Here is an 18,387-nt window from a genome sequence, read left to right on the forward strand (position 1 = left end):
AGGATACGGGGGAGGCTCACCTTGGTCTGCAGTCAGGAGAACGACCCAAACCAGACTCTTTTGGGGCTCTGGATCTGGGTGGGGGAAACATCGCCTCTGGCTATGGTTAGAAAAGCCACACCTTCCTCCAAATGTGTTTGGTTTTGGTCACTCTTAAAATAATAAGAGTGAACATTTATTAGGGCTTATTATACGTCAGACAGTCTCCTAAAGACATCTATTAACTCATGTATTTCTTCTGAAAGCCATATGGCAGGAGCTGTTGTTTTGTTCCGGGAAGCAAATTCAAGCTCAGAGACTGACTTTGTCTTGGCCAGTAATTTATTTAACACAGGTTTATTTACTGCGGAAGTCTTAGAAGCCAATAGCGCACAGGATAATGTCTCTTAATAAGCCAATAAAGAAAGAACATAGTCCAAACCAACAATAGATTAATCACACCATTGTTCCAGGCAAGGGGAGATGAAAGGAATAAAGTCCAAAGTTAGTTGAGGTGTTCTTTCCTCCAAGCCAGTGCCGGAGCCCGCTCTGCCAGCCCCGAGTCCGGACTCCGCCCCGTTGCTAGGGCGCGTTGCCAGGGAACGCGGGCGCTGGAGGCCACTGCAAGAGGGTCGCCTGCCCCGAGTGGCAGGGCTGATGTCGCTGCCGGATACAGTGGCTTGAAATGCCCCAGGGTCTTGGGAGCGTTTCGCAGATCAGCAAAGAGCCGCCTTGTCCAGATCCAGCTCCGGCGGGCCCCTCCGTGCTTCTCAGTGACCACGGGTTGCGGGGACGCCATCCCGTCTCAGCTGACTTCACTTTTCCAGCAAAACAACTTTACTCATGAAAACAACTCCATTTTGGTCATACACAAGTGGATTTGAAATCCTATCAAACCAATGTACAACAGCTGTGTGTGTGTGTGTTTTAAGTAATCTCTGCACGCGAGGTGGGACCCGAACTCACAACCCCCGCACGCTCTACGCACTGAACAAATCCGCGCCGCCCTCCCTACCCGCCCCCCCAAGAGCTGTTTTATCCTCGTCTTACAGATAAGAAAACCGAGGCCCATACATATGAGCGCCTCACCCAAAAGTCACAGCTGGGACACGGCAGGGCTGGGGAAAAAGAGGAAGATGGATTTGTCACTCTATTAGCCAGAAAAGTGTTTCTAACTAAAAAATAACTTCTAAAGTCGAAAAAAACAAACACCTAAGTGCAAAAAGATTTCTTTTGTTAATGAAAACTTTTACAGTAATAAAAGCCCTAGTTTATTTATAAAAGCAAGGCCCTGTAGGAAAACTTTTCTTACTAAAGCTCGTGATAAAGAGCGGCAGTAAAAATACTTGCCTGCGAAAATAATTCTATGTATCATTAAATCTGAAAATTAAAAAAAAATCATTTATAGCTCAGCAACCACGGATTTGTCTCAGGAGAGTCATATTCAGCATTGAATTATGAGTCTCTCGTTCCCAGTGCTACTTGGTGGGGCATGCCATTCCAGTGATAGTTCAAAGCAGCTAAAATGAGAGAATTAGCATAAAGCCAGGACCTAAAGGGCTATTTGGAGCCCAGGGTTTATTACTTTTATTCATTCAATAGCAAACATTTAATGAGTACCTGCTCTTTGCCAGGGGTATTATGCGCTTGAGAATAAATAGAAATAAAACTCATCTCTGTCCTCAAGGAACGCAGAGTCTTTTTGTTGAACTAGAGAACTAGACCCACCATGGTACTGCTGAAGGGTGAAGGTCGGAATTGCCTGGGGGGTTCCGGTGGGTCAGCAGAGTGGGGCTTACAGCAGCTCAGTGTTGAAGTACAGATAGAGAGATTGAGACTTGGGGAGGTTCAGAATTTCCCAAGGGGATGTAAATTACAGCTTCAAGACCCAGAACTGGAAGCCAGGATTGGAGCCGAAGTGGGGACGAATCTCTAATACTGCGGGCCACCAACTCACTGTCACGTGACCGGTGGTGTTGACCTGCTCCGATCTGTTTCTCTAACATCACCTGTGTGAATGATTGGATTCTGGCCATTATGGATGGATTAGTCATTGATTACCATGGTTTCAAGGTGACGTTTAGAGCAGTGGTTCCCAAAGTGTGGTCCCTGGACCAGGCAACATCAGCCTCACCTGAGAACTTGTTAGGAATGCAAAGTCCCTATCCCCACCAGGACTCACGGAATTTGGAGCCCTGGGTCCTGGGCCCAGCTAGATACTTGGTACTTCCTGTATTGGCTGGTGGATCAAAAAAATCTGCATCACCTGGGAACTTGTTAGAAATGCAGACCCTCGGGACGCCTGGGTGGCTCAGTTGGTTAAGCAGCTGCCTTCGGCTCAGGTCATGATCCCAGCATCTTGGGATCGAGTCCCATATCGGGCTCCTTGCTCCGCAGGGAGCCTGCTTCTCCGTCTGACTCTGGCTTCCACTCTGTCTGCCTGTGCTCACTCTCGCTCACTCTCTCTGACAAATAAATAAAATCTTAAAAAAAAAAAAAAAAGAAAAGAAATGCAGACCCTCAGCCTTACCCCAGGCCTCCTAAGCCATTTTCTGTATCTTAGCAAATGCCCAGGTGATTTACATGTACGTTAAAACTTATGTCAATACATAAAGAAGGTCTTTGGCATTTCAGTTCACTCTAAAAAAAAAAAAAAAAAAGGCATTGGGGCGCCTGGGTGGCTCAGTGGGTTAAGCCTCTGTCTGCTTTCGCTCAGGTCATGATCTCAGGGTCCTGGGATTGAGCCCCGCATCGGGTTCTCTGCTCAGCAGGGAGCCTCCTCCCCCCGCCTCTGCCTGCCTCTCTGCCTACTTGTGGTCTTTCTCTCTGTCAAATAAATAAATAAAATCTTTTAAAAAAGGCATTTATTTATCTTTTCTTTTTAAGAAATATCTACACCCAGTGTGGGGTTCGAACTCACGATCCCAAGATCAAGAGTCACATGCTCCCCCACTGAGGCGACCAGGTGCCCTAAAAAAAAAAACCTTTACAATGGAGCGTGCTATACTCCGGGTACAGTTCAAAGCACCGGGAATACAAATATGAGTAAGATGCAGGTATTTCCCTAAGCAAAACAGATTAAAAAATGAAAGCTAAAAAATAAATAATAATAATACTTTGTGAGTAATGCGGGGAGTTTGACTCTTGAGTAGGGTTAGAGGGCCAATCACAGAGGGCTGTCCGGGGAGGTGACCTCTGAGGTGTGGTTTGAAAAACAAATAGGACTTCATTAGTTGGATAAAGCAGAGAAAGGACTTCAAGTTGGAGAGTTATTTTCCTTAGAAAAAGGTCACTTCAAATGATAATTAAGAATTCAAGAAGTATTTTTCAAAAATCAATCATTATTATACTCTCATCTGTACTTATTCCCTGTGTTTTCCCAGGCACCTGTGACCTCTACTCTGCCTTCTGTTCTGTATTCTCAAAGACAGATAAAAATGTCTTCCTGAATTTAGTTATTTTTTCCATTATGCTATTTTATTTAAGATACATTTAAGGATGATTTAGTGATATTTTTACATGATTAAATGTTATAATTATAATGTCTTATTTCATATCCATTTGCCTTTAACAGTATAAATACTGTATAATAGAAAAATAATTCTAAAATATAGAGTCATCCTTCACTCATAACAACATGAATGGGAGACATATACAGCCTTGGTTTCAAGAATAAAAATTTTTTTCCTTTCGAAGTGCAATTTACTCCCAGGAATGTAATTCTTATTTAATGAACCTGAAAATAAATGATAGTTTCACCCCACCACACAGTAGAGAATGCAGTTGACATACATTGCTCTATTTCCCCGACTCCATCAACTGTGTGGTTATAGAAGGGATCGACTTAATAGCAATAAACCATAGCTTGGCTGTTCTCACGCCTATCTAGTAATTCAGGACTTTTCTTTCCTGTTAACGTCTTATCCAGTTTCTCCTGGGACATCTTGATGGTACTGCACATGAGTTGACCAACAGTTCTTCCCAGAACGTGGGACATTTGCCATGTTCTTCAGCTTTAGTTCATCCTTGTTGTGATCTGCACACCTATAAGCAGGTGGGGAGAGCCTCAGTTTTTCCCCAAGCCACTTCACCACAATGGAATCTGGGTCATGGCCAAGGGTGTTCCCTCCAAAGATTTCCAAGCAGACCGGAGGCAGAATGTGTGTAAGTTAGAAGCGATACAAATCACCATCCCCAACCTGTCCACACTTGGCCATCTAAGCCTCGACATATGCTGCTTGTCTCACAGGATCCGGTCAGCGATCTGATGTTGAGGAAATGGTCTACATCTATGGGGAAGAGTAAAAGTGGATTCCTCCTTGACTCATAGAAAAAAGTGGATTTCGGATGGATTAAAGACCTACATAGGAATGGCGGAACTATAAAGTAAAGAGAAGAGGAGGCATACATCATATGGTCAAAGATTGGTGGACTTGATTATTTCCAAACTAAGGCTTTCTGTTTTCGAAAGGAAACTATGGACAAAGATTACAAGTGATGGATTGGGAAAAGATACTTGCAATGTCCCAAGCCAATGAGTGCATCATATAGAAATACATAAAAAACATCTGTAAATCAACATTGAAAAATAGAAAACTTAACTGAAAATTGGGCAAAGGACATAAAAGGAAATTAAAGGAAAAAGAACCCCAATGGTCAATGACCACATGAAGAAAAGGTGAAACCCTTTATCAATCCCAGAATGCCAATTAAAATAACAAAGAAATAGAAATCCATCAAATAGGCAAAGTCAGAAAGCTGGATAGTGCACACTGTGGGTGGGATGTATCAGTCAAAACTCTGTGGGAGTATAGACAGGTGCCATCATTTTGGTCACATTAACTTTCCCTTGTGATCCAGTATACATGTGTGTGTGTGTGTGTGTGTGTGTGTCTTGTTGCTCCTGTCTCAGAAATCCGGGGAGTACTAAGTCCGATTCAACAAAAGTCTGATTCAATGACATAGCTTTATATAGCTCTGGAAAATCAAGGGAGAGGAAAAAGGGTCACAGAATCTAGAAGGAAATGAGCCCTGTTTTATATTTGTCTCTGTTGGAACCCACATGGAGGAAGCAGCATCCTTTCAGGGCACTCTGGCCAGGAGTTCCAAGTGGGACATGGTGGGGTGTTGAACCTGAATGAGTGGAGTCCACCTCCAGCTGAATCACTTAGGACCAAGCAACCTTACTTGACTCATCCCCCTTCTCATAAATACTTGAGAAGGCATGGTTATGCTGGTTAAAGTTTGGCATCTTTAATAATCCCTCTGCTAGTTGAATTATGTGATCTAACCTGATCTTGAAGTCATAACTTGACTCTAAAATGAGTGTGGTGAAAAAAGTCATATTGCCACAGGAAGCTCACCTATGGTCTTAGCGCTAATAAAATTCTGACCTGCACAGGTCAGTACATCATAATTATTGGCATTTGCAGCCAGAGCAACTTGGCCTATTAACAGGGAAATATGTCTAGAGAATGGGCCTGGGCCAGGGCAGAGAAAGCTGAAGGCTGTGGGGTCCTGAAGGTCTTTCAAGTCTATATTTCAAGTGTTTACACTATTTCTTCTGTCCAGAGGAGTATTTCATCTGTCGAGTTTGTAGCTGAGGGAAAAGCCTTAGAGGGCGTGGTGGACAGACCCTAAAGTGATCCCCCACAATTCCCAATTCCTAGTATTTACAGCCCAAGCAGTCCTCACCTCTTGAGTGTGGGCAGAACCTGTGGCATGCTTCTAAGTGACAGAGTGTGGCAACTGTGATATAATATTGGAGATGCACTTACGGTCCCAACTCAGTCTTTTTTTCTTTTTTTAAATTTTGCTCTTAAGTAATCTCTATACCCAATGTAGGGCTCAAACCCACAACCCCGAGACTGAGTCTCATGCCCCACCGACTGAGAAAGCCAGGCGTCCCCCAACTCAGTTAACTTTGAATTAATCAAAAGGGACATTATCCTAAGTGGGCTGACTTAATCAGGTGAAACCCATAAAAGAGAGACTGGACCTTCCCTGAGGTCAGAGCTTCTCCTTGTGGCCTTGATAAAATAAGGAGTCATGTTGGAGATGCCCCTGTAGCAAGGAACCGTGGACAGGCTCTGTGACCCGTGGGCAGCCTCCAGACTCCAGCAGCAAAATACCAGGGCTACTCTCTAGTCATATAGCTGCAAGAAATTGAATTTGAATTCCAAGCAGACTCATCCCCAGCTGAGCCTTCAATGAGACTGCAGCCTAGCCAAAACCTTGGTTTTAACTTTGTGACACCTTGAGCAAATGACCCAGGTAAGTTGTGCCCAGACTCCTGAGCTCTAGAAACTGTGAGATAATAAATGCACCACTAAGTTTGTGTTCACTCATTAAACAGCAACATAAAACTTGGGACGCCTGGGTGGCTCAGTTGGTTAAGCAGCTGCCTTCGGCTCAGGTCATGATCCCAGCGTCCTGGGATCGAGTCCCACATCGGGCTCCTTGCTCAGCGGGGAGCCTGCTTCTCCCTCTGCCTCTGCCTGCCATTCTGTCTGCCTGTGCTCACTCTCTCCCCCCGCCTCTGATAAATAAATAAAATCTTAAAAAAAAAAAAAACTAATACAGAGGGGCGGGCTGGGGGGTGGGGGGAGATTAGGAGGGGAAAGTAAAGGGAAGAAATAATAGATAGTGGCGATTAAATTTAAATTGTCTTTCACCAAACTCTGGGCTCACATCTTCCTTTATTCCTATCCCTATGTATATTTTAGACCGCAGAATGTGCTGGTTACATCTGAGTGGGCTTGGGTGAGGCTTGGAGCCCCACCAAGAAGGAAGCGGGGCCCAAGAACTGGTAGAGAGATCAGGAAAAGCAGAGGAAAGTTCCAGCTCTGGGCTAAGGGCTGGTATGGAATCAGACTGCGTTGGGAAGGACACCTTTTAGGGAACAGACTGCTCATGCTGGCTATTAAGTCAATATTTGCCACACTTCCTATGCCCCAGTGCAGCTGTCAGTCATTCACGAACTAATGTGCACTCAACAGCTGATTCTCAGATCTTAGGGAAGAAATATTTATCCATGCAAATCACACATCAGCATCCTTGAAGGCACCCAAAGGCTAAGAACAAGTGTGCATGTGTCTGTGTGTGTATTTCCATTATTCAGGGGGTACTCAGTTGTCTTTTGACCTGGGATTTAGGAAAGGGTTTGGATAAGTCAGAGCCCATGTTTAATGAGGGAGGGTCTTTATCTGCTACTGTCTCTAATGCATATAACATTTAAATATCTTTAGCGGGGCCTGTGTGAAATGGGGGTCATGTACCAACTGATCAGAGCTGGCTCCTTCGTTTCAAACCTAGACAAAGTCTTGACTTATTTATAGTTCCTTCCTCAGCAGACTATCAATTTTCCCTCTTAAAACTTACTGAAATTTGTCATTATTCTGTTTATTTTACTCTTCTTTGCTTGCCCCCTAGACCTGCACTTGCCCACTAGACCTCCGTGTGCCACTAGCCACAGGTGGGTTTTAAATGTAAATGAATTAAAGTGCATTGACTTCAAGATTCTGTTGCTTCATCATTCTGGCCGCACTGAACATCCACAATAGCCACGTATGACTATTGGCTACAATATTGTGCATCACAGATTTGGAAAATGTCCATGATAGCAGGCAATCTTATTGGACAGTGCTAAACACTACCTGTTCAGCTATTTTCACCACTGGCTTCAGACTCTTTAAACATTAGTGTCCAGGCAGTCCTCATTCTGCATGGGTCTGATATGCATGAATTTCAGTTACCATGGTTTTATGAAATACCCATCCCCCAACAACATGGTTTAAACCTCAGTTACCATGGTATGCTAACTGTGAATCATTGCACAAAGTCCAAACTTCGTGATTACCTCTTCAATCCAAAAATCACTGTATAAATAAAAGAGGTGCCTGATGATCAGTGACCAATTGTATCACTTCTTCGAACGTCCATTGGTATGGGCTGCCAAGCTTCTGCTATTCAGCTCAGGCACAGACAGCAAAGGATGTAGTTGTGCTGTCTTCTTTTTCCCCCTACCGAATGATAAAGCCACATAACATTTAGTAAAAATGGATGATTGAAAGAGGCAACAGGCCAACAAAGATGAAAGTGCAGTAGAGAAACAAAACATGATGATGCTGGAAGTGAAATAAGAGAGAATGTAAGTGGAATGATAGACAAAGTCGCTGATTATGGGAATGCAAACACAGTCTTCCTTGGAGACTGGACGTAGGCAGCCAGAGGAAGGCAGTGAAGGGCTGTGATGAAAAGGGCGAAGCTGTCCCAGAGGAAGTAACACTGAAAAAGAAACCCACCTACATTAAAGGAACTCTTGGAGACATTTCACAACATTGGAAGCATGAACGATAAAATACGCGAAGCTGATCCAAATTTAGAAAGCAGTATGACAATTTGCCAAAGCATAGAAAAGATGCTCCTTCCAGATTATAAGCTAAATGGTGAAAAAAAGAAGACAAACACTGTTCACACTACCCTCTATGAGGCTTTACCAAAAAGGCCCACTTTAATTCTCACAGTTTCTAATGTTTTAAATCACTGTGTACCAAATAAGTATCCGTTTTACTCTATTTTTTTCATGTCCCTATATATTTAAAATTGACAGTAAGATAGTGATGTTTTCACAGAAATCTTTATAGGTCATGGAACAATTGTAATTTTTTTCTCACTGTCTATTAAGATCATTTTGCACATTTCTGGCTGGCTTGGTTATCTTTGAGGGCCTGCGATCTCATGCAAAGTGAAAACTGCCTGCAATGCTCACTTACTCTGAGCCCCTCCTTTCTTGAGGAATGGCCCATTCTAGAATGGGTGCTCCATTTTTGGCAAGGACCATGTCAATCATTCACCATCACGTCCCACCTCCAGCACCTAGCAGTGTTTGCCCAGATTAGGAATGAATGAACGGACTCATCTTGACTCTTTAAGTGGGTGACAGAAAGGAAAATTGGATCGTTCAGTGAAAGGACAAGACATGCAAAAGGTACTAATCAGAGTGAAAACAAATACATTACTTGGTTGGGGGTTAGCAAGAAGGCTCAGCTTCTCAAATCCCACATACCTCCACTGCCAAAGCTAATTCCCCTAAAGTTGTGAATGACAATGCCGCAAACAAAATTTTGGTCCAGGCTGTGGAGTAGAAAATGAGAATTAATAGGGAGAATGAAAAAACCCCAAAGAAACCCACAAACAACTCAATGCTTTGAGGTGAATGTGTAACAGAAAATCGAGATGCCATCATAAATACAGAGGTAAGATTGGACAAAGTTTAGCTGAAGGCAGGAGGTTAATTTCAAATTGAATGGCAAAATAAGCTACGTGGGATAAGTGGCTATCTACTTATTTCAGTGACCCAGGATTTAATTCATTCCATTATTTTCTGCAGCAGAAACACTTGATAAAGATATGGATTTCCTATGTATAGGCTTTGAAATTTAAAAGTGAGTTGGGTAGGCCAGAGAACAGGGAGATAATGAAAAAGTATCCAGCTTAGTGATGTTCAAGATCTTATGAATAAAAATTCAGTACAAAAGGTTAGATGCCAACTCTGAGCTTTCAAAGCAGGGAAGCTATCTCTGCAATGTTAACTTTAAAGGAAGATTTAGGAATGTTATACAGAGAACGTTTTATCATAATTTTTGGACTGCCACAGGGGAAACAAGCTCTGGAATCCATAAAACCAAACTGAAAACTAGTCTTACGCTCCCACCCACCCACACAGAGCCCCTCAGACATCTCCCACCCCTAAGCACCCCTCCACCCCCCAAAATGTGGAGACAAAGTCAGGTTAGAGAGAAACAATGTAATATATGTACTTTGATCCTTATAAAGATTTCTAAATGTTTGTTTAAAGATAAGGAATCATGCAAACAGAGCCAATATGCTCATTTTCCAATTTAAAAATCAGTTAACACAATTATGAATGGTAAACAAAAGAGAGTGGATTTCTCCCATTGCCAAACCAAGAGTAATCCAGGAGAAATAAATTAGAGTAATACCCAGAGTAGCTCAGAAGTATCATTCAGAGAGTAACTGGCGTTTGGAAATACATGAAAAAGGAACATAAATGAAGACTGTCTTTCTTAAGATAGATCATCATGGAAGATGAAATTCTTAGCAAAAGGAATTGATCCTTTGCAGTGTTGCTGTACTGGTCATTCCAGTATTTGTTGGTCTTTCTTTTCTGGAAAGTAATTTATTTTGCGATTAGACTGATTGCAGTTGGGCCTAAGGAGTCCGTGTTAATTTCAGTGTCTGAAGCAATTGCACTGGTTGTTGGATGTTACTAGAAGCCCAAGGCCGTGGGGTTCATCTTCCTCGTTTCATCTTATTCTTTCCATGTCTATCGTTCCCCTTCTGACCATCCACTTACATAAAGTATGCTGCAGATGGGGATGCAGCTAGAAGGGCACTTGCAGTCAGAACAACTCTGAGTCAAAGGTTAAACTCACAAACCCAGACAATAATATATACATACATATATATGTGAAGTTGAAAGAAGGTGCCCTGACTTGTTGACAAGGACCGTCTTTGGGGGTTGGGTTTATAGGAATTTTCACTTTCTTCTCTAATATTTACTTGATAACATTAAGAAATTATTGATTTTTAGAGGTGTGAAAATGGCATTGTGGTTATGTTTAAAAGTCACCTGTAAGAAGTTCTAACGAAATGAGTTGGTGTGTGAGAAGTACACACGATTCATTATATGACTGTGTCTGCTTTTGTGTATGCTTCAAACCTCAGAATAAAAGATTAATAGTGACACACTTGGAAAACCAGGCTGAGGACTTCAGTATAAAGGACCACAGGTACAGGGGCATCTGGGTGGCGCAGTCTAACCGACCCCTGGTTTTGGCTCAGGTCATGATCTCAGGGTTCTGGGATCGAGCCCCATGATGGGCTCTGTGCTCAGTGGGGAGCCTGCTTCTCTCTCCCTCTGCCCCTCCCGCCACCCATGCGTGCTCTCGCCCCTTTCTGAAATAAATAAATCTTAAAAAAAAAAAAAAAGGACCTGGAGTTAGAAGGAAATTTTATTCTCTAGTTCAGTGGTCTCCTAACTTGTGTGAATGCGACCCTACCTGTGACAAGATTTTTGCATACATGCACCAGGCATATGCTTATTAATTGATTTATTTATTTAAAATGATGTACATATACCACCATACTATTATGCCATTATAAAACATACACAAACATAAAAAAGGCTAGATAAAAATAAACACAAGGATCATTCGAACATGTTCTTCCTACACTCTAGTGGACCTGGACCCCACTCAGGAGCCCCTTGTGTAGTGAATTGGGTGGATGGGTGGGGGCTTGAGGTTTTCAAAGTACTAAAGAGTTTGTAAGAAACAGAAATGGACCAGAGCACCCATAGGTAATGGGAGATGATCTGGAAAGACCCAGAGCTGCTTCACAGAGGCCTCGCAAAGAACTGGAATGGACTGAAAGCTGTTCTAACTGGAAAGGATTTGAACAAGGATCACCGCTTCCTTGTATGCTCCTTTTAGACACATGCAACATACAGAATGTGTCCTGCCCGTACAGGCAGGAGACAATATGCAGATAAAGCAAACACCCCCCCCCCCCATCAGCTTGGGCGATATATTTGACGTAATGACTATGACGAAATTATCTTAACATTAAGTATTTACTCTGCTGGGTAATGCAGTAAAACTTTCATACACGTGATTGTACTTAAAAGTCATGACAATCCTATGGAAAGAGATTTTCGTTTTCCTCTAAGGAAATCGAGATTTAGAAAACACAGATTAACTTTCCCAAGATGAAAGGGGTAGAAAATGGCAGAGTCCAAATGTAAATCAAGAAGGTTCTGACCCCAGGCCCCATGTCCTTAACGATTAAACCATATTGCCTCCATAGGGAATTAACAAGTGTCCAAACCATAAGATTGTTGTGATGGTTAAATATATGTGATATGTTCAGCACATTGTCTGACAAAGAACACACATCCTATTAATGTTAGCATTTTAGTACACAGAATATTTACCAAAAGTTTCCACAGTAAACACCATTAATATTGATCAATATCAAACACCAATATTTATAATTATAAGAAAATAATGTTGTATTATTTAAACATTATTTATAATAACACACACCTAAACTCCTTTTGTTTGCTACCATCTAGAAATATGTGTGACTTTTGGGATGGAGTCTCTATGAAACGACTGATGAGAAGAGATAGCGACTACAGACTGTTACGCCTTCTGCCCAGTAGGCTACAAAAATGAAGTATTTGCACCTGGCATACTCCTGTCATCTTTTAAGGAGCCGTCTACACAAACAGGAGTAGGTGGAGCTTGAGCACTAAATGACCCATTAAGTACATATGTACATTTCAATTTTATTTGACAGTTGCGGCTTGCGTCCTTTTGCTTTGACCCAAAGATACATTTGTAGACAGAGGACAGTTCTGAAAACTTCTTTACATTCTATCAGTTTCCCCAAAAGTGGTCAAATTTACCACTTGTTTGTTTGTTTGTTTGTTTTTACCCCCCAGCTTTCCTATTTCTATCTACTGATCCAAACGAGAACTTCTCTTAAACACTTTCTTGATCGTGGCTTCTGTAATAGAGGAGCCATCTCTCCCTGATTTTCTGAAACATTCCAGATTTGAAACTGTCCCGATGTTAGGCTGGGGTTCCAAATTTGGTTGGAAACATTGGCCCCTGTCGAGGTGATGCACGGAGCTCGAGGTGGAGCGCTGTGCCTCACAGGCTAGCGTCCCGTCCGCTTTATGGGACTGGATCTGCATGGACTCCGATGATCACTGATTGTTGCTTTTGGTAATTTTGCAAATACTTCACTAAATGTTCTGTCACTCTTAATGGAATTCTAAGTTTCGCGGTTGAGTTGGGGTGGGAAGGAAGATGACGTCTTTGGTTTATATATTTTGACATTAAATCAAAGGAGATCTTTCTTTTCATCAAAAATTTAAATTTGATATTATTAATTCCTTTCATTTTATGTAACTAGATAATCTCTAACTCTAGGTATTACCTAGGAACCTGCCCATCGTTAGCTCTCTTCTCCTATTTGGGAAGTATTTTAATTATAGAAACAACGTGATGAGCGTTTGTAGGGACACAATAGAATCCACCCCCATCCCGTTTCGAGTCTAAACGGCATAAGCCAAAATTAAATTTCATGTAGGATTCTTGGAAGAAAGCATCAGATAACCAAACACTAGGAGCAAAAAATTCAAATTAATTATATATATTCTCTATTAATTCATAATAGCTTCTTGGATTTTAAACATCTTCTTTGCTATTGCCAATGCTTAAAAATCGTAATTTTAAAATGTAAGTACTGTTTTATATACACTGTGATTTCTTTCTCTTTCTCTCTTTCTGTTTTAACTTCTAAGTATGAATGATATGGTCTCCAAGTGTCCGCTTGGAGGGAGAGGGGATAGGATTCATTGTTTTGCTCTAACACGGTAAAATTTAAAACTTCACATCATTTAACTGGAGTTTCAACTATATGAAAAATAGCCAAATGTCATCACTTGGTTGGATATTTCTTTTTCGTGTATATATACGTATAATATAAACAGAATACATCTGATTAGTACATTTCAACATTTCATCAGTGTGACTTTTATCTCCTATTTTATATAAAATAACAAAATATACAGAGAGAAGAAAGGAGACATCTGTTCATCGTACACATAAAGTAAATAAACGTTCACGTATGGCTTTGCAAAGGTAGATTATGATGTGACTTTCATACTTTATTTATTTAAAAGCATCTTGAGAGAACGCGTTAGTGTGCTTACGAGGGCGGCCATGGTGGTTGAATGTCGCGCCGAGAGTCCAACATTAGGATCCCCACTCGTCTTTCCCGTGGCTGCCTCTGCAGCTTTCAGGAGACAAATGTAGTTTATGACCACTTCGTTGATCTTCGCTACGATTTCCTGCCGCTGTGTTTCTGAGTTCACGACTTTAACTAATCGCATGCAAGCTTCCGTTAGGCAACAGAGCACTTGAAAGCTGGAAGTCATGGCTAGGAGCATCTCCTCTGGGCTCTTCTCGGCCATCGCCAGTTTCCTACAGGCACTTCCCAACTGTCTGGATTCGATGGACAACAGTTGCTTGTACTGAGAAAGCGTAAGGTCATATGCTTCCGGGCGTGACTCCTCTCTCTTCCCCTTTGTCGCCCTGACTAGGCAGAGCAGCTCATTGGCATCGTTTTGGGCTGCGAGGAACCCATCAGGCATGGCGTACGTGCTCTCTTTTAGGGCACTGATTCTTGCAATCCGGGCATCGAAGGCCAGGTTGCTAAAGTCCGCATCCTCTGGGCCAGGCAGGTCTTCCGCCCAGACCTTCAGCACTGACGCTCTGCTAAGCTCCCCTCCTTGCTTCTGAATCCCAACAGCCAGAGGCGGACTGATGGGTTCTGGCATGGCTTGAGTCATCTGTGGTCGAAAGAGGCAAGAGACCTGGCGGGTGGCCTCTCCCTCCTCTTCATCCTCATCACCCTCTTCATCCTGCCCTCGGTTCAGGAAGCAGTAGCTGAAAGGTCCCCGGCATCTCCAGTTGCTGCCTTCCAGCTTGCGCAAGGGTAATGTCCTATACAGCTTGGAGTCTTTGTGAGCCACCGGGGACCTTTTGTGACCTTTCCCTTCGGAGCTAAAGAACATCGAGCTTTGGGAAAAGCTTTTGGTGAGCTTCTTCCCCAGGGGGAGTTCTGCTCGCCTTTCCGAACTGGCCTCCTGTGCTTCCGTGATACCCGGACACTTTAAGCTGACCGCACCCTTGGTTCTCTCCTGGGAGGTCTCCAAACCTACAGATCCCAAGAGGATACTGCTGCTACATCCCAGAGCCCTCTGGCTGGGGGGTGTTCCGAGGCTCCCCCCTCTCAGATCCAGTGGCCGCCAGTTCACAGCCTCTCCATATGCCAGATTTGCTTGGGAGAAATCATTAGGGTCTTGATTTGGATTTGGCACCTTTGATTCCGAGTGAAGGTTTGATGGTAGCAGGATGAGATCAGCTTCAGGATGTTGAGACCAAGCTGAAGGCGCGCCTCCTCGTCTCTCCTTCCCAGGCTCTGTCAAAGCTACACTAGGGGTAGCAGAGAAACAGAGAGAATCATTAAGCATCGCATGGGTGGTCATTTTCCCTCAATCTCTATGTGCTGTTTGTCACTTTCCAAGGATGGACTCTAGAAGGGCCGCGTTTGTCAGGGTCGGCCCCCTTTTCAATGGCTGCCTCCTGAGATCTCATCAGATTTCCATTTCAAAACATTTCAAGAAAGACAGGGAATCTGTTATCTCTGAAACCACGGATTTCTTTGGAATCACAATCGTTTTTGGAGACCATGGCGTTTCATGACTTGCCTTGTCCCCCACATTTATCTATCGGCATTTAGACATGTAATTAGAAAACACACGCCCTAGATCTCGACTATGCAAACATATTTAGGACACTGAAGTTTCATTCCAAGAGAGTTAGGTTAATGCTGGCATCAGTTATCTTTTTCTTTTTTTTTTCCCCCAAGGAGGTCTAACTTTAATGAATGCAAAGTAAATAAGGTCAGCTTTTCAAGAGAACCCCACTAGGTCTGTCTGGTACTGGATTTGAAGCAGAGACCCTGGGCAAGTTGCCCAACTTCTCTCAAAAAAGTTGTCACATGAATTTAAGTTTAAAAAAAAAAAAAGTTGTCATGTGAAGAAAATATTCCCTCCTCACAGAATTTTTGTGAGAAGAGGGACGCCAGGGGAAAGCTCTTCGTAAACCATGAAAGAGTAAACAGCATGCCCGAACTGGAGGTCAAGATGCTAGTGGAATCATGAGTTAAGGAACATTCATAGACGGGTTTCCCAAGGCGGGTGGTGCCAACGGTGGGTCTGCGAAAGGAGATCATCTTAAAATGGCAGGAACGGAGAACCAAGGCAAGCTCTCCCTACCATCTACTGACCTAGGATGGAAGAGACAATTGCTGACACACTTTGATATTTGAGAGTGTGAAAGAACATTGGTTTTTGCCACGTGATGGCTGGCCAAGTAGATTGGTGAGAGGACTATGTGCCCACTGGGTGGCAGAATGGTGAAGGTGGGCGCAGAAGGTGGCTGTGTTCTTGTTTCTACCTGTGCCCCTATTTTATCCTTTGGGGGAAAATGTAGCAGCTCGTCATGCGTACCCCTGGAGCCTTCCTGACCCCAAGGTGTGCCAGATACTTTAGGACACGTGTCTAAGAAAGTCTTACAGAGTAGGTTGGCATAGTAAGTATTAGTGAAGGGCAAATGATCTTCCCCATCCCCTTCGACTTCCCCACTACCCTGCTCTATTAACCTTCCTTGCCCCTCAATAATGAAATGGCAAAAACAGAAATTCGAAGTCTTGAGAGGGCTATCAGACTCTTGGGGCTCTACATCATACTGTCTCATAACCAAAAGTCCTGCTGAGTGCTGCTAAAAATCCCCATTTAGAATTTAGAAAAAAAAAATGTATTACTCCCCCACAGTTTGGAAGCAGGCACAGAGCAAGAGTCCAAACAGCAAATGCTGTTCCCACTCTTGATCCAGATCCAGAAACTTCAGTGTTCACCGAACACTGGGGGGAGGGGAGGACCCATGATCGCTACTTAGGCTGGCCATAGTTTTTCAGCCTTTAAAAAAAAACAAAACCCCAAAACCCCAAAAACCAAAAACAAAACTCCCAAACCCCCTAACTTGTCCTTTTCTTCCAGACTTTATATCTTTCGGTTTGTCGTAAATCTGGTTTACGTGTCTTGGGTGCATAACGCAAAGCACTAAATCCATCATCGCTGTACCTGTGGTTTCCTTAATCTTGGGGAGTCGATGACATCCATCTCGCAAAGTGCCGAACAGGGGTTCCGCGTTAATAGCTGTGTGCAGGGCGGGCACTGCCATCCGCGGACACATCCCTTCTGCCTGTGGGTGTAATTCCTTAAAGGCGGCTCCGTGGGGGGGCAGCCCAGAGGCTCTCTCCTCAGAGGGAACGTAACTCATGCCCTTCCCTGAAGTCTCGGGAATCAGGTGCTTGCCCATGGCGGGGCAGAGTGGGGACTCCACGGGCGTGGCACTCGTGCTGCTGCTGCCCGTGCCACAGCCCGCGTCCACCGACGAGCCTTGAGAGCTCTGCAGAGAAAAATGGCACTCGCTTTGTAACGAGGACATCCGCTTGGCCAAGTGGTAGTCACAGAGGCGGGCCACGCTGTCTTCCGCCTCAGGAAGCTTGGAAGGATGGTCACAGGTAGACGGGTCGGTGTCCTCGGGATTATCTAAGTCTTTGGCTGAAGATACACAGGTCACGTCCGTTAAGAAGTGATCCCGTTGGCCAAGTGCTGAAACCTCACTGGCTTCTCCGTCAGGAGCCCCTTCAACCTTCTCTTCTGCCTCCCTGGTCCCCAGACCAGAAGCTCTCGGGAATGGGATCCCCGTTGCCGCTTCCAGGCCACTTTTCTCGGCCACCGCCCCCTCAGTGGCCACGTACCACCTTTGGCTGTCCTTGCGAAAGGCAGTTCTTTCCAGGTTAAAAGTGCTTAGGTGTTGGCTGTCCCTTGAAGACACGGTACCAAATTTACCTTTGGCTTCCTCCTCTGCCTCGGCTGTTTTGGTCCCCTGCTGTTTTTTCCCGGGCAGGTTCGCACTAGGGGGAGCCTTCCCCTCCCCGTCGGCCAGCTTGCTTTTCCTTTTGCTGGTGCAGGAATACACCACCGACCCCATGTGCAGTTTGCTAAAATAGTCAGTGACCGACTTGGTCTCCATGGTTTCGGGCTCCATCTCCATAGGGTCCGGGGGAAGGATCTGCTTGGAAGGCACAACTTTGGGCGGGAGGTCAGTCACGGGGCGGGCGGCCAGGGCGTGGGCGGACTGGGGAGGCAAGCCCCCGGCGGGGGTTCTGGAGGTGGGGAACTCTGTCTGTTCCTCTGCCAGCGGGTGGTAGCCTTCGTGAGTGGCCAAGAACATGCGGGAGAGGCTTTCTGACTGCTTCTGTGCTGCTGCCAGTTCAGAGCTCTCAGTCATTTCGGAAGAGTTAGTCTCATTGCCCGAGTCTGACGAAGACTCGGGACTATAAGCCCGCAAGATGGCTACACCTGCATGCCGTGAAAGACAAGAACCGATTACTGGATGCATCAGAGGCACTAGGAGACATGTAAGAAAATGGGACTCGTTATTACTAAAAAACAACAACAACAACAACAACAAAAGACAAACAAAAAAACCAAGGTTTTCCCTTTGCAGTGAGGACTCTGAGTTTATTGCACAATTGTTCCAGAAATGAGGAAAAATACATGCCACATATTTAAAAAAAAAACCAAAAACCAAAAACAAAACAAAACAAAAAAAACAAAGGAAATCATATACACAAAAAAACCCATGATGGTCGTTTCAACACACTTATGAAGCGGGA

At 43.9% G+C, this 18,387-nt stretch overlaps 1 protein-coding gene across 8 annotated transcripts in view; it reads right to left on the reverse strand.

Moving 5' to 3' along the window:
• Positions 1-11,101: 11,101 nt before the first annotated feature.
• The window catches only part of FRMPD4 (FERM and PDZ domain containing 4), an 849,154-nt gene continuing 841,868 nt past the window's right edge, over positions 11,102-18,387 (reverse strand). For 7 of the 8 annotated variants that reach the window (XM_082717071.1, XM_082717070.1, XM_082717073.1 and 4 more), the window contains 2 exons: positions 16,784-18,070; positions 11,102-15,066 (listed from right to left, as the gene is read on the reverse strand). In XM_082717071.1, the coding sequence (XP_082573197.1) occupies positions 13,742-15,066; positions 16,784-18,070 (2,612 nt within the window). In that variant the 3' untranslated portion in view covers positions 11,102-13,741. Of the gene's footprint in view, positions 15,072-16,783; positions 18,071-18,387 lie in introns of all 8 variants that reach the window. The other variant, XM_082717077.1, reaches the window with a different exon arrangement.

Source organism: Mustela nivalis (assembly GCF_964662115.1).
Source record: "Mustela nivalis genome assembly, chromosome: X".
NCBI lineage: Eukaryota > Metazoa > Chordata > Mammalia > Carnivora > Mustelidae > Mustela > Mustela nivalis.